At 53.3% G+C, this 15,061-nt stretch overlaps 1 protein-coding gene across 2 annotated transcripts in view; it reads right to left on the reverse strand.

Annotated features, from left to right (window-relative positions):
• The window catches only part of KCNK9 (potassium two pore domain channel subfamily K member 9), a 103,790-nt gene extending 88,950 nt beyond the window's left edge, over positions 1–14,840 (reverse strand). For both annotated transcript variants that reach the window (XR_004371009.2, XM_032760495.2), the window contains exon 1: positions 14,166–14,840. Coding sequence is in view for 1 of the 2 variants with exons in the window: in XM_032760495.2 (XP_032616386.1) it covers positions 14,166–14,838 (673 nt within the window). In the remaining variant the exon portion in view is untranslated. The remainder of the gene's footprint in view (positions 1–14,165) is intronic.
• Positions 14,841–15,061: the final 221 nt, after the last annotated feature.

Here is a 15,061-nt window from a genome sequence, read left to right on the forward strand (position 1 = left end):
AATAATAATTTCATTTATACATGCATCATTATCTCTTAAAGATAAGTACTCATTTATTATATATAGTCATAATAATAATCACGCCAAATACCTAACATTAATGTGTGTGTGTTTAAATTACAGAGGTATTACATGTTACCAGTTTTTAAATCCAATTAAGAAAAAGTTTAAAAGCACAGTAGACTTCGTATAACTCAAAACATGCTAAAGGAGACAGGATCACCCACACCCTACAAATAAGGATGCCAATGATGAGAGCAAAAAAATGGTTTACTTGCTGTACCCCAGCTAATAAAAGGTAGATGAGGGGTTTGAGCTCAGGTCCCTCCATGACTGTCTTAATCCGTTCTCACACCGCTATAAAGAAATACCCGAGACTGGGTAATTTAAAGAAAACAGGTTAAATTTACTCACAGTTCCACATGGCTGGAGAGGCCTCAGAAAACTTACAATCGTGGTGAAAAGGGAAGCAGGCAACTTCTTCACAAGGTGGCAGAAGAGTGAGTGCAAGAACGAGGAAGTACCACACTTTAAAACCATCAGCTCTAGAGAGAACTCATTCACTATCACAAGAACAGCATGGGACTGCCCACATGATCTGATCACTTCCCTCCCTTGACACGTGGGGATTACAGGTCTCTCCCTCAACACGTGGGGATTACAATTTGAGATGAAATTTGGGTGGGGACACAGAGCCAAACCATATCAATGACTGATCCTGGGTTGGGTCCACTCCACCATGGTAGGCTTTCAGCCTAGCAGATGGTCAGATTTTGATACGTAACAATAGATTAATTAACATGTTTGGACAACAAAGTCTTCTTGACTATAGTAAGATAAACTCAGATTCATACATTTGATATGGCAGAAAAATAACATGAGCTGAGTGACTTCTATGTGACGGGCCCTGAACTAGGTGCTTTCATCTCCCTCATCTCGCTTAATCCTCACAGCAGTCCTAGGAGGTTACTGTGGGCTGAATCATGTCCCCTCACCCCAAATTCATATGTTCATATCCTAACCCCCAGGACCTCTGGATGTAACTGTTTTTGGAAAAAAATAAGGTAAAATGAGGCCCTTCGTGTGAGCCCTAATCCAATCTAACTGGTGTCCTTATAAGGAGAGGAGATTAGGACCACAGACATGCACAGAGGGATGGCCGTATGAAGACACAGGGAGATGATCACCCACAAGCCAAAAAGAAAGGCTTCAGAAGAAATCAACCTGCTGACACCTTGATCTTGGACTTCAGGCCTGAAGAGCTGTGAGAAAAAAATATTTTCTGCTGCTTAAGTCACCCTGTCTTACTTTGTAATGGCAGCCCCAGCAAACTGAAATGAATCCAAAGGTAGACTGTGGACTACCTATTTTACAGACGAAAAAACAGCAAATCATCTGAGAGCTATGCAATGGGCAGGATTTGAACCCACTTGGAAACCAAAGCTATACTCTCCACTACACCAGGAAGGAAATCATGGTGAGGAGTGGGTGGCAGGAGGGACTTGGCAAGAGGCATGGTCAGATGGCAGGCTGAGATGCTGCACCATTGCTTTGGGCTCATTGTGGGCAGAATGTATTTCCCACCTTTTGACTTTGGCCTTGGTCACATGACTTGCTCTGGCCAATGGTATGTGGGAGAAGTGACAGCATCATGGCAGTGTCTTGGCAAAAGAGTTGTCACTTGCTTTTGCTGCTCTCTTGTGCCTTTGCCATCATTTTTTTTTTTTTTTTGAGACGGAGTCTCGCTCTGTTGCCCAGGCTGGAGTGCAGTGGCATGATCTCGACTCACTGCAAGCTCTGCCTCCCGGGTTCACACCATTCTCCTGCCTCAGCCTCCCGAGTAGCTGGGACTACAGGCGCCCGCCACCACGCCCGGCTAATTTTTTGTATTTTTAATAGAGATGGGGTTTCACCATGTTAGCCAGGATGGTCTCGATCTCCTGACCTCGTGATCCGCCTGTCTCAGCTCCCAAAGTGCTGGGATTACAGGCGTGAGCCACTGCACCTGGCCACCTTTGCCATCATTGAGCGAAAAACATGCAATGACTTGAAGCAGAGCTTCCCCCATCAGCCTGCAGACCAGTAGTGGGTAAAAGCTGCCCAGCTGAGCCTCAGACTGTGAACAGTAATAGACGGTGGTTGTTTTCAGCCTCTGTGTTTGTGGATGATTTGTTACACATCACTAGCTAACTGATACAAGTGAAAAGACACTGTACGTAACAACATAGTTAGCACAGACTCTGAAGTCAGACTTCCCGGGCATAACTCCTTTCTGCCACTTATTAGTTCCATGACCCTGGGCAAGTTGCTTAGTCTCTCTGATCTTCTAGGTCCTCATCTGTAAAATGGGGATACATGAAAATATCTATCTCATAGGATTGTTGAGAGGATGGAATTAATTGAGATAGTGACTGTAAAAAAAACAGAATCCCATGGGCATGCCATAAACCATAGCTCTTTGGTTGTGGTAAGAGAATTGAGGTTACACTTATCCTGGGGAGCTCTGGTCAGGAGAACTAAGACAAACCAATGAGGGTCATTTTGGCCTTTTATTTTAAAACTGATGCTACGTCTGCCTTTCCCTATGAGTGAGGCAGTTAACTCCCTGTCACTGGAAGGTTCAGTGATGCTGCCATCCTGAGAGGGTAGGACCACGTGACTTCTGAGTTCTCTTGATTGTCAGGTGATAATCACTGAGGCTGATCCTTCCTGTATCCAAGCTCTTAATTCCAGGCAGAGGGACAGTGTCTGGGACTGCACCCTGGACAGGCTGTGGGTGTAATGGAGACCACATCAAGCTTGAGGAGAGATTTGGGTTCAAGTCCTAAGCTCCACTTCATGACCTTGGGCAAGTCACCAGATCTCTCAGAGCCTCATCAGCATAACCAGGTAACCATTGGCCCTATTTAATAGTCTTGTTAATGGATGAAAGATGGTTGTGGATGGGAACCTGTCTTGTAAACTAGATTGCACCCAGGTCAAGCAGTTATCCATAGTGACATCACTCCTGGCACACTGAAGAAAAGGCATCCACCTCTGAAATTCTGTCTTCCACCAGCCCAGGGTGGGCTTATGTGGCAAGCATGCTGCCACTGCCTGACCCATACCCATGTCAGACATGACTAATCAATCACACATGGCACCCCCTCCCCACTGAGACTGCTTCGTGGTACAATGCTCCAGTGACCAGAGCCAGTCGGCTGGGTCAGACTGACAAGGCAAACTGTCCCCATCCCTGGAGCTGAAATGCGTCTACAGGCTTCCTTCCCCTCCCGCTCCTCATTTCATGTGTCCACAAGTGCCCTGAAGATCCCCCTGGACTGGCTGTGTCTGGGGTGAGCAAGGATTTCACTGTGGACACCAGCTTTCCAATTCCACATGAGCTTGTCCCAGCTGCCTTTCCAAGGCCACCTGAAGACCACTAGGAAAACATCCTGAAACAGTAAGAACATCAAAAACTTTTTCAACATTGCCGAGGGCTGCTGAGGTTGCAGTGAAGCCAGAAGACCCACCCCTGCTTGTACAGCTGTTGATGGGAACAACATAGTAACACAACTGAGTGCTGTGCCCCCTGACCTGCTGATCCCACTACAGCCAGCAAACCCTTAAAGGAGGATCTCACAGAATCCACACACACAGAGATGTCCGACAAAGCATTATCTATAGTTAGCCTAAAGAAAGAGAAAATACATTAAATCATTATAAATAGAGGCATGGTTCAATAATTAAGTGTCCATTCATTCAGTGGATATATAGCCATTAAAATCATTTCCCTTCAGTCTGTGGAAACTCAAGGTAATGTGTGATGTAGACTTAAAGAGAAAAGGGGCTCTGAAATGCTATGCGTATTGCCACAGACCCCGTGGGCACCTCCCAATACCTGACTCCACCCACTCCTCACCAGCTGTACCCCAGCTTGCTTTGAGAAGCAGCATGCCCCATTTTCCAGGTTCCCTTGCAGCTAGAGTTGGTCATAAGACATAGTCCTGGCTGATGAGCTATAAGTAGAAGCTGTTGGGTGGGTCGTCCCGGAAGGTTCTTTAGAAAGAAGCAGGCTCAGCTGGCATGCCTTTGACTTGTGTTCTTCCTCTTCTTCCTGCTGGGAGGGATGCTGGAGAGGATGCTGGAGGTGGAACAGCCACCATGGAACCATGAGACACCAGCCAGAGGACAAAAGCCAAGCTAAGATGACTGAGCAGAAAGCTGGAAAGAACCTGCTCTCTCAAGGCATTGTGGAGCCACCTGTCAGCCTGTCTGCCTGCCCCACGCTTCGCAACCAAGAAAGAGAAAACGGCTGTTTGCTCAAGTCCTTGTTACCTGGCTTTTCTGCTAGACACTCCTGAACACGATCCCTAAATAATCCACTCTGATGAAATGACAAAGTCAGCAAGCACATTTGGGCAATGACAAGAAGGTGAACATGGAATGCTGAAGCCATTCTTGGATGTGATCATGGGGTCTCAGGAGAGTCGTGGGGAATTTCTTCCCTTTCACGAAACACTCTGCCGTTGCTTGCCAACTTTCCCTTTCCCATAGTATGAGAGCTATTTGGGGAATCAGCACACACTGGCTTCCCCCTCACTAGTGTTTGGATACCTATGGCCTGAACATTGTCCCAAACAGACACCAGACCAATTTCCCCAACTGACAGAGCTCCTCAGCACTTGTGTGCTGTCAAAGAAGTTATCTCTGGGAAACTGCATAGGGAGAGCCTCTCATCATGACCAGAATCACTGGGGAACATTCTCCCACACCCCGTGGCATCCCTGGGCTGGGCCCTTCCCTGCGGCCCAGATAAGCTCAGCCTAGGTCCACCGGGCATCAGCAGCAATCAGCTCCCACCCACGTCCAACTGAATGCCCACGCCCTGGCACCCATGAGTGGCCTGGCACTGCCTGTTTCCAGACCACACGGGACCATGCACCCAAGCTGCCCTGACACAAAGTGCTGCCTAGAGCTTCTGCTTCAAATGTGGAAACCAAGTGCCCACCCCACAGTTCTCAATACCAGCTCACCCTGCCCACCTGAGAGGCTCACCTCAGGCCCACCTGAGAGATTCACCCCAACCTCACCTGAGTTTTCACCCCAGTCCCACCTGACAAGCTCATCCCAGATGTATGCCCGCCTTCCACACCTCTGACAAACACCACATGTGCGCTGTGTGCCTGTCAGCCGCAGGTGAAGGCCTCTCACCTTCCTGAGTGGGCTGCACCTCACATGTCTGACAGGGCCAGTGACAGCCAAAGTCCATTTCACAAGTAGGCATCTCTTCCTGCCAGATGCCCCGCAGACTCACAGAGGCCTGGCGCCGGCAGGTGGCCTTGGGGACCAAGATCACACATCTAAGCCTCGGGAGTGAGAGGCTCCCCACTCAGCAGGATGGATCCCTAACCTGTCGTCTTCCATTAAAAGCAACAGCTTGAGCTCAAAAGGCTGCAGCCTGTCCTGCACCTACCCAGTGGTCCCAAGGCACAACCAAGCAGAGAGATGTCACCCCAAACTGCTCAGCTCTCAGCTGTCCCTGCTCCCGGGGAGCCAGGAGTACCAGCCAGTGTCCAGCCAGCCTTCCCTGAGCACCTGCTATGAGCCCGGCCAGGTGCAGGGGAGCCTGAGACCAGCAGCCCCTAGGGAATACTGATGTCTACTCAGAAGACTGAAGCACAGTGGGCTGGGAAGCAAAGAAACAAGTCCTTTGCTCAAGAAATAAAGGACAATTGGGGAAAAGAGGAAGGCAGAGCCGGACTCAGGGCAGAAGGTGTGGGAACAGGGCCTGGGCGGGGCTGGAGCATGAAAAGGGCTGCAAGCTGGGGACCTGGGTCTGACTCTGTAGGGGATGGGGAGCCGCTGGGGTCTGGGGGCAGGGGGAAGATGGCAGCCATGGGCTTTTAGAAGTCACTGCAGTGGTGGAGTGGAAGGTGGTGTCCCAGGAAGCCATAGTATCCCAACACAACTGAGTTGGGGAAATCTTACTCCTTGAATGAGTCAGGGCTTGTATTCCAGTCCATACCAATCCAACACAGAGACACCTTGAATGCAGCCTGTGGCCCCCAAAGCCCCTGGCTTGATACCATCTCAGCCCCCATCCACTGGATGGTAGGAGCTTTTCCATCTCTGAGGAGCATTTCTCAGTCGGGGGGCCTCAGGTGCCCCCTTGCTAAGACTGGGGCCATGAGATAAGGATCAGGGGTTGGGCGGCAGCAGAAAGAGGATGGTGGGGAAGTGGCAAGGGGAAGCTGAAAGTGAATTTGCCAAGAGTGGATAGAGCACAACCAGACCCAGATGACTGTCCCCAATGAGCATGCCCAAATGACCACCATCATAACAAAGCTGCCACTCACCAGCTGCCTCCTGGGTGGAGGAGGCGAGGAAATCTTTCACACACATTTCCTCCCATCCTTACAAGGACACAAATTCTGAGCTCTAAGTCCCCGTTTCATAGATGATGGAGCCCAGGCTTAAGGGGTGTGCCTGGGATTGGGCCTCCGGGATGGGGCATGAGCCAGATGTGAGCCACCCTGCAGGGCACTGGCATCCCAGGCCTGCCTGCTTCCCAGCTGTGTGCCTTCATAAGAGAGGCCACAGAGGAGCCCCTGAAATCCTGCCCAGGCGACAGGTGGCATCATGGCCCATTCATTGGATGGTTGGCCAGGGGTAGGGTAGGGACCTGCCCCCCACTCTCCAGATGCCTGGCCCAGCATCCCTCTTGTCACAACATTCCACCCATCGCCTGCCACCCCAAACTTCAGCCCACCCTCCTCTACTCCGGCCCCCTCCCTCCACCCCATTGCCACCTACTGGTCCCTCCCAGGGCTCAAGTTGTGATAAGGATGAGGACGGCTCAGGGCAGGTCCACCCCACTCACCTAGCACCACCTTCGAGCAGCCACTCCCCCGCCAGCCTCTTCCATCACTCAGGGCCGGTTGACCCCAATACCCCAGGCAAGGGCATGGTTGGGCTGAGGCCAGCAAACTGTGAGCTGGAGGGACTTTCAGGCCCAGCGGCTGATATCTGCCCACAGTGTCCCGACAAGCCAGACCAACACACTCCCAGATGCACCTGAATTTTCACATCTTCCCTGCCATGAATTTTTCCATCAACCACCCCTTCCTTTCTTGGTTTGTGCTCAGGTATCAATGCCAGGGTTTGTATTCGGGACCATACCAATGCAAGACAGGGACACTTTTGCTTAGTAGCACAAAATGGAAGTACATGTGCTCAAAACAAGTTAATGCACGAAGGGGCTACCCAGAAAAGCTAGTGTACCAACTGAGGACATTAACAGAAGTATATTGTGTAGACAAGGGGAGGTGATGGTCAGCTCTCCCTGAATGCTCAGACTGGACTGGGAAAGCACATACAGGCTAAAATTGCTCAGAGGAGAGGAACTGGCTACAAAGGGCATTATTGGAAGAAACTCAGGAGCCCAGGGCTATCCCCAAATCCCTACAGGCTGTTACAGAACAGGAGGGAGGCCAAGCTCCACTCAGCCCTCCCTTTGGAGGATCATAAGCTACACTGCGAGTGCCCTGACCTAAAAAGGGAGAGCTTTCTACAGGTGGAGGTCCCCAGGTGGGGAGGGGCAGGAAAAGAGACCCTCGAGACAAAAATCCCTTGAGGAAAGGGACCTCAGGCTGCAGCCTCCTTCAGGCTGGCCATCGCAGGGTGCTCCACCTGGAGGTGGGAAGGACCCTCCTCCAATTCTCAGGCCCCAGAATTCCTCTGCCCATGGGACTCTCTCAAGAATGCCCACTGCCTTTCCTTTACCAGCCCAGCCTACCTGGGCTGGTTGCCTCCTAGTTCCTGGGGCTCTGCTGAGAACAAGCATTGCATCTCTTTCTCCACGTTTCCCTCATCCTCTGGGAGGGTGGTGTACACACAGCCCAGAGCTGCTTGCCGCAGTCTGAGTCAGAGGGGCCAACCCTCTGGGGCCAGCTCCCTGGGCCACCGTAGCATGCCGTCCCCACTCCAGGCTCAACTTCGCATCTGTGAGCTGAAATCCCTCTCATCTTCCAGGTCTAAGCCCCCCACGTTCCAGTTTCTAAATGTACATCTGCTGGTTCCTCCTCAGGTGACCACTATAGAGACAAGCGGCCCCTTGAAGAGAAGCCACCCCAACCCACATGCACACACCGCTGCTCACCAGATCAGAACCCCACAAGAGATCATCTCAACATTCATCTAAACACATCCACTACCACTTCATTATGTGTTACACAATGAGCTCTTTACCACTGCAGGCATTCAAGAGATGACTAGTGTCTTTACCACTGCAGGCATTCAAGAGATGACTAGTGTGGGGGGTTCTGGGGTGCTGGTAATGTTTTGTCTCTTGTTCAGAGTGCTGGTTACACGGACATGATTTCCTTATGAGAATTCACTGAGCAATACATTTATGAAATGTACACTTTTCTATAAGAACGTTATACTTAAATAAAAATGCTTAAAAATCAGAAGTGATTGGGATTGGCTCACCATTTGCAGGAAGGAGATGGGGCTAGAACATCTTGGAGATCCTTCATGGAGGCCATCGAGGCATTAATACTGAGGCTCTAATCAGGGTACTGTGCCTGCTCACCACTGTGTGCCTCCCACCAGCACAGGGCTCCCACCCAGCACATGGAAAGACAGAGGCAGAAATCCATCCAATAAGCAAATGAGTTGAGGACCCACTGAGTACACAGAGGAGGGAGGGAAGGAGGGAGGGAAGAAGGGAGGGAGTACACGGAAGGATGGATGGTGTATGGATGGGTGAGTGGGTAGGTGGGTAGATGGGTGAATGGTGGATGGATGGATGGGTAGATGAGTGGTGGATGGGTAGATGGATGGATGGATGGTGGGTGGATGAATGGTGAATGGGTGAGTGGATGGGTGGATGGATGGATGGATAAGTGGGTGGATGGGAGGATGGATGGGGATAGATAGATGGATGGATGTGTAGATAGGTGGACTGATGGGCGGCGGATGCATGGTGGATAGCTGGGTGGGTGGGTGGATGGATGTGTGAATAAGCAGGTGCACAGAGGACTAAGTGAGTACATTGTGAATGGAGAGATGGAGGTGTGAATAACCGCTGCATGGAGGAAGAGGTGTATACTGAGGCCTGTTTCACCTACTGCTCTGACCTCATTAGACTCCACTGATGAAAGTGACCCAGGAAAGAGTAGGTGAAGGCAATGGGTATCTCCAACTCCTGGGTCTCACCTGATTCCCACCCCTCCTCACAACACCATGCTGGGTGTCTCCGCATACCGAGGTGTCTCTTTGATGTGCCCCAGAATCAGAAGAAACCCCACTTCTGCCCCATTTCTTTGCTGTGTCCATGACATCTACAAAGAGGCAGTGCTTCCTAGAGGGCCCAGGGCAAAGCGAGCCAGGTCCGAGAAGGGTGTGGGGAAGAGGAGCTGCCCACAGGCATCTCCTGGCTCCCCAGCATGGCCAGCTACCCTGCTGGACATTACCAAGGAGGCCCCACTCCTCTGGGCCCACCCCACGGCACACTGGCAGGCTCTTCATCTGGGTCTGCTGGGCAGTTTTACCGAAGGGTGGAGGTAAAGGGAGAAGGAAAAACGCCATGGACTAATCCACGAGCCCAGCCCTGGCCCCAGGGAAAACACCACAGTTGGAGCCTTCAGTAAGGAGATTCCAACTGTATCACAGAGTTCAAGGCCCTCTGCCTTGGTGTGTGTGGCCTCATCTGCCTCAGTTTCCTCATCTGTAAAGTGGGGGAGGTGAATGCATGCGTGTGGAGGCTCCGTGCTCCCCTGGCACCAGCCTGTGGCGTCTGCTTGGTGCTGTATTCTGCAGCCCTTCCAAGAGGCCCACTCTGGCCCAGGAATTGTTCTGGCCCTGCAGGTGCACGGGAAAACACACACAGGTAGGGCCTGGAGCAGAAAACATAGTATTTATTAACGAAAAAGGCAGGGACTGAGGCAGGCAGTGAGAGGAAAGGCTGCGAAGGCTTCTTGGAGGACAAGCACCTGTAAGACAGGTTAAAAGAGCCAACCGAGGAGGATGCCCCCTGCACGTGCTAAGCAGGGTGGCAGGGAAGGGGTTCAGGCAGCCACTGGGCTTAGCTGCCCCTGGACCACACCCTGGACTGCAACCAACTGTTTGGGTTTCCAGCTCCCTCCTCCTCACTCAAGGCCAGGCCTTATCTTGTCATCTAGACTGTCCCCAGAGCCCCAGAGCCTCAGAGCCTTGGAGCAGCACAGACCAGGCAGGGCCAGGTGCTCTTCCAGAGTGTGAACCATGTACCAAAAACTGCACCAAGAGTGCCAGGAAAAAAATGGAAAATGCTGTCTGTTTCACAAAAAGTCTGTTTAAGGTGCCGTTTATGAATGAAAACAGGAAGCTATCCCAAGGCACTGTTTTCCAGCAGGTACAGGCCTGGGAGCAAGGCACCTCCAGGAGCCCCAAAGCTGTTTCTCAGAATGTACCCTGCCCCCAGCCGGTCAGCTCAATCCCCACAGCAACCACTGCTAGCTTCAGCTGGGCCCCCGAGGTTCTGGGGAAATACTGCCCCCGATGCATGATGTACGGCTCCCGCTCCTGCAAAGTGTAGCAAGAAAAGGAAAAACCCACCTCTCCTTCCCTACCCAAGCCCGATTTTAAATTGTCCTCTACATTCTGCAGATGAGATCTGATTTCTAAGCATGGTTTCTTCCTTTTTAATGATCCTTTAGGTGATAACAGCTCAGGTCACAGATGTTAGATTGGAGAAAGAAGCGTCATGGAGACTCTAACTCTGTTAGATCGTGGGGAGAGGCTAAAGCGGCTACTGTAGGAAGGTCACACGTGTGTTCCAGGTGTCCCTTACACACCATTTGGCCCCAAGCAGGCCAAATCCAAATAAAACTCCTCCACCTCTGTCCAGACCCTGGCCCAGCACTCCTGACTTCCACCACTTCCACCAACAGGTGGTGGGGCAGGGGTTGGGGGGCAGCTCAGACTGAACCCCTAATCAAAAGGAAACTACAGGGTACATACGAGGGTCTCCCATGCAAAGGTCCAGCACTTCACAAGTTTAGAACTAAACATAATCTCCGCAGAAATAGCTACAAGTGGCACAGACATCAAAGGAAGCAAATGGGGAGGAATGGAAACAGAGCCTGATAAATGATGTAACTGAATTTGCCCTTTGCAGGGCCCAGCTGGACTCCTGTTCTTCCCTGGTTATGACAATGGTCACAGTGCCCCGGGACCCCCAGAGAGCTGGGACGAGACTCAGGGTAAAATCCCTCCAAAGCCTTTCAGGAAGGCTCGGCCACAGATTCAACACAAAGTGGTAATTACATACGTTTTACAAATCCATTTCACAGAGCAAGCTAATAGCTGCATCTGAGAAGAAGCCTTCATTCGTGGCCGCCCAGCACCAGCGGCTCCCGTCCCAGCCTTGGACACTTGGGCAAAAAGTTAAAGCACGCTGAAGAAATAGCTCAAGGTTAGATTAAAAATCAAAACGCCCATGAAGATTAACCTGACTCAATAATATCACTGCCCAATAGGAGACAAATCCTTGGAGGGCAAGGCTTGGGGCCGGGTTTTGTTCAAGGCCTAGGAACACCTTAATTTGCATTTATATTAAAAAAAGAAAAAAAACAAACAGAATTAACTGGAAAGGTGCTTTGTTTCCTGTAAATTTGAACTCTTCTGCTAAACAGCTTCTTAGGGCAGAGAGCGGAGGCTCCATCAGGCTTGGTCCAAAAGTGTGGATTCTGTTCCTACTAAGTGCCGGCCACACTGTGCCTGGCAGCTGTAGCCCATGGGATCTCACCTGGACCTTAAAAGTCAGCCTGTCAGGTAGTTACTGTGAGATATCTCTTCTGCAGGTGGGGAAACTGAGGCCAGCAGTTGGGAAATGACCTCTCTATGGTCTTTACACTATGGCCAAATTCAGATTCCAAGCCAGGTCTGTGGGTTCCAAGTCGAACGTCTTTCCACAACGGGACAGCTGTGTTAGTGTTAGAGCTGTCTTTTATTCACACACACACACACACACACACACACACACACACACACATTTGTTCCCCAACCTTTCTTTCCAGAAAATCAGTGGAAAGCCCAAAGAAGGAAGCGAGAAAAATCAGCGAATTCCTCAGATGGCCTCTGGTCCCTTATTCATACAAGTCCTACAGCCCCTGAGGCGAAGCCGACACCCTCCATTTAGCTACACTTCCCTTGACAGCCTCTCTTTGGAGTTCTAACCGTTACAGGCATACACCCAGAGCTACCAATCAGAATCAATCATGGAAACACACCTCAATAAGAACTTCATCAATCTCAACGATGTATTCCTTAAGGAAAACTGGCACATTTCGGGATTTGCTTTTAACACCAATCCTCCCCTCGATGTTGCAGCTCAACTCTCGGGATCAGCCAAGCATTTTATGTGCCTGTTTTACTACTGGAAGCCAGCATGCTAGCCAATTTCACCTGTCTTCCATCTTCAACCCTAAAGGCATGTTTAAGGGCCTTGGGGCTTTCTCCTCTCCCCAGGGGTGGCCAGTTTCAGAGGTATATTTCTTACTCTCCAGCTCTCCGGCAAACAGGCCCCTGTCTCCCAGAATCACTGCCCTGTGCATCTGCGTGCCACTGCCACAGTTTAAAGCCAGAGATAATGGCAATGACTGGCCCTCTCAGAAGCTGGAAACACAGTGTGGGAAGGGAAGGAGTCATCTGTGTTTGGGGTGCTGGGCAAAGGGCGTGGGGCAAGCAAGAGCCAAGCTGATTATGTAGATAACAGAAGGACAATTTCCTTCACAAACAGAAAAACCTGCACCAATGAATTAAACATTTAAAACAAGATGACTCTCTAAAAAGTATTTTCAACCAAGAAGGAAAGACAGGCCGTCCTGTGCTGGCGCTTCCTGTTGCATATGGCACTGAGAAATCCTGTTTTTTCAGTATGCAGAGATTTCCAGACAAAGAAAAATATCAAGAGGGAAATTAGAGGAGGAGGTCCAGAGAAGCGAGACAGGAGGAGCTGGGAAGAAGGGAGGGGGGAAGGAGAAGGTCCCTGCCCAGGGCACAGGGGTGTGAAGCCCTGAGGGGTGCAGGAAACAGACCACCCCCACTAACACACTGGCCTTGGCAGGTCCAAGGAGATGGCCCTAGAGAGGCAGCCTGCCTCACTGGGGCAAGCGAACCACAGAGACACCACCCTGCCTCCTGCCATGCAGGGTATCCACCGCGTCCAACCGGTTGAAGGGACCTACCCCAGCTCCCACAGGTCTCCAAGTATAACATCTGGGAGTCCTCCCAGCCCCCAGCCTTAGAGGGGACACTGCCCTCGGGACCGACCAGAGACCCTGCTCTGTGAACAGCGCCCTTGGCAGTGGGGCTGGCAGGCATCCCTGCAGTTTACCAGCTGGACCCCCTCTCGTGACTGGGGCTCAAGTTCCCTGGTTTCTGGGCAATGGCTAGACTGGCCTTTCCCACTGTCACAGCCTAGGGAGTGGGCAGGTTCTGCCCTGCCCCCACTCTCCACCTCTACTGAGAGCAATTGAGGGGCTGCCACCCCCACTGCAAGCACCAGAGAGCAAACTCTCTCCTCCCAGGGGCCTGGGAAGTCCAAGCTCCAGAACTGGAACTCAGGGGGAAAAAGGAGCCGGGCGGGGGGGAAGAGAGATGAAATCTGAGCTCAGAGAAGCCTGGAGGGGGGCCGAGGGGCCACGGAGGGTCAGTGCCTCCCATGCCCCAGGCGCACTCCCCTGCCACCTGAGTCCCTCTAGGAGCCATGGGTGCCAGGCCAGCCCTCTCCAACTCCCAGAGAGGTAGTAAGTGTAAGGCTCAGAGCCCCGCGCAGCCCAGCCCGCGCCGGGGCGGTGGGTGGGTGGGTGTCTGCTGTGGGATTATTCTTAGCGCTCCACTCTCTTCGCAAAAGTGGCGCCTCCGCCCTCCCGGCTCAGGCACACTCGCTCGGGGCTCGCACGCCCGGCCCAGACACCAGCGCGGTGGAGAGCTCCGGGTGGGGTCCCCGAAGGGTGAGGCTCGGAGGCGCCGCGGAGGTGGGTGCTCCCTAGAGAGGAGGGGGCGCTGCGGGAAAGCCCCCAAGGGAGGCTGCGTTTAACCCTCAACGCCCTGCACCCAGCCCGGCGCCGCGCGCTCAGCCGCCTCCCCGGACTCCTCCCGGGGCGCGGGAGCCCGGCGGCGCGCCCAGCCCTTACCTATGGTGGTGATGACCGTGATGGCAAAGTAGAAGGAGCCGGCGAATTTCCACTGGACGCCGGCGCGGTGCGGTTCCGACTGCAGGATCACCAGCTCCAGCTGCCGGTAGTCCTCGCTGCTGATGTTGTACTTCCCCTTGATCCGGATCTCCTCGGCTTTGAGTTTCTCCTCCTCGCGCATCTCGTGGTCCGACTCGAGGGCGTCGAACACGGCGGCGCCCACCAGCAGGTAGGTGAAGGTGCAGACGATGAGGGACAGAGTCCGCACGTTCTGCCTCTTCATGGCCGCCAGCAAGGAGCCGGCGCGGGGGGCATGTCCCGCAGGCTCACAGCCGCGCGCGTCCCACTGCAGCGCCCGGCGGCCGCCGCCGCCTCCTCCTCCGCCGCCGCCGCCGCCGCCGCCGCCTCCAAGTTGTAAGCGGCGGCGGCAGCAGCAGCAGCAGCAGCGGGGAGGCGGGGGGCGGGGAGGCTGGGGGGGGCCCCCTCCGCTGGGGCCGCCACAGCCACCGCCACCGCGAGGCGGCTGGCGGGGCAGGGGCGGCGCTGGCCCGGGCTCAGCCGAGAAGGCGGACAGGCACAGGAGGCTGCTCGAGCGCCGGGGCCAGGCGTCCGGGAACCCCGACACCCTGCGCCAGACCCGGCCGAAGCAGCCCGCCCCACTGCGCAGGGCCATGCAGGGCGGCCCCGCTGGGTACCGCGCGGGCCTCGCTGCCCTCCGCACCCCGCCCCCCGCTCCCGCGGGAAAAGCAGGGACGGGAACCGGAGCCAGAAAGCGGCCGGAGGGCGGCCGCGGGGCCCGGTACTCCTGTGGGTCCAGCTCGCGGGTGGCGGCGCCCAGCAAGGAGCCTGCAGGTCCGCGCGCCCCGCCGGACCTGCTTCCCCTTTTACCCCTCCTC

The sequence above is a fragment of the Hylobates moloch genome, unplaced genomic scaffold (genome assembly GCF_009828535.3).
Source record: "Hylobates moloch isolate HMO894 unplaced genomic scaffold, HMol_V3 SCAFFOLD_9, whole genome shotgun sequence".
Classification (NCBI taxonomy): domain Eukaryota; kingdom Metazoa; phylum Chordata; class Mammalia; order Primates; family Hylobatidae; genus Hylobates; species Hylobates moloch.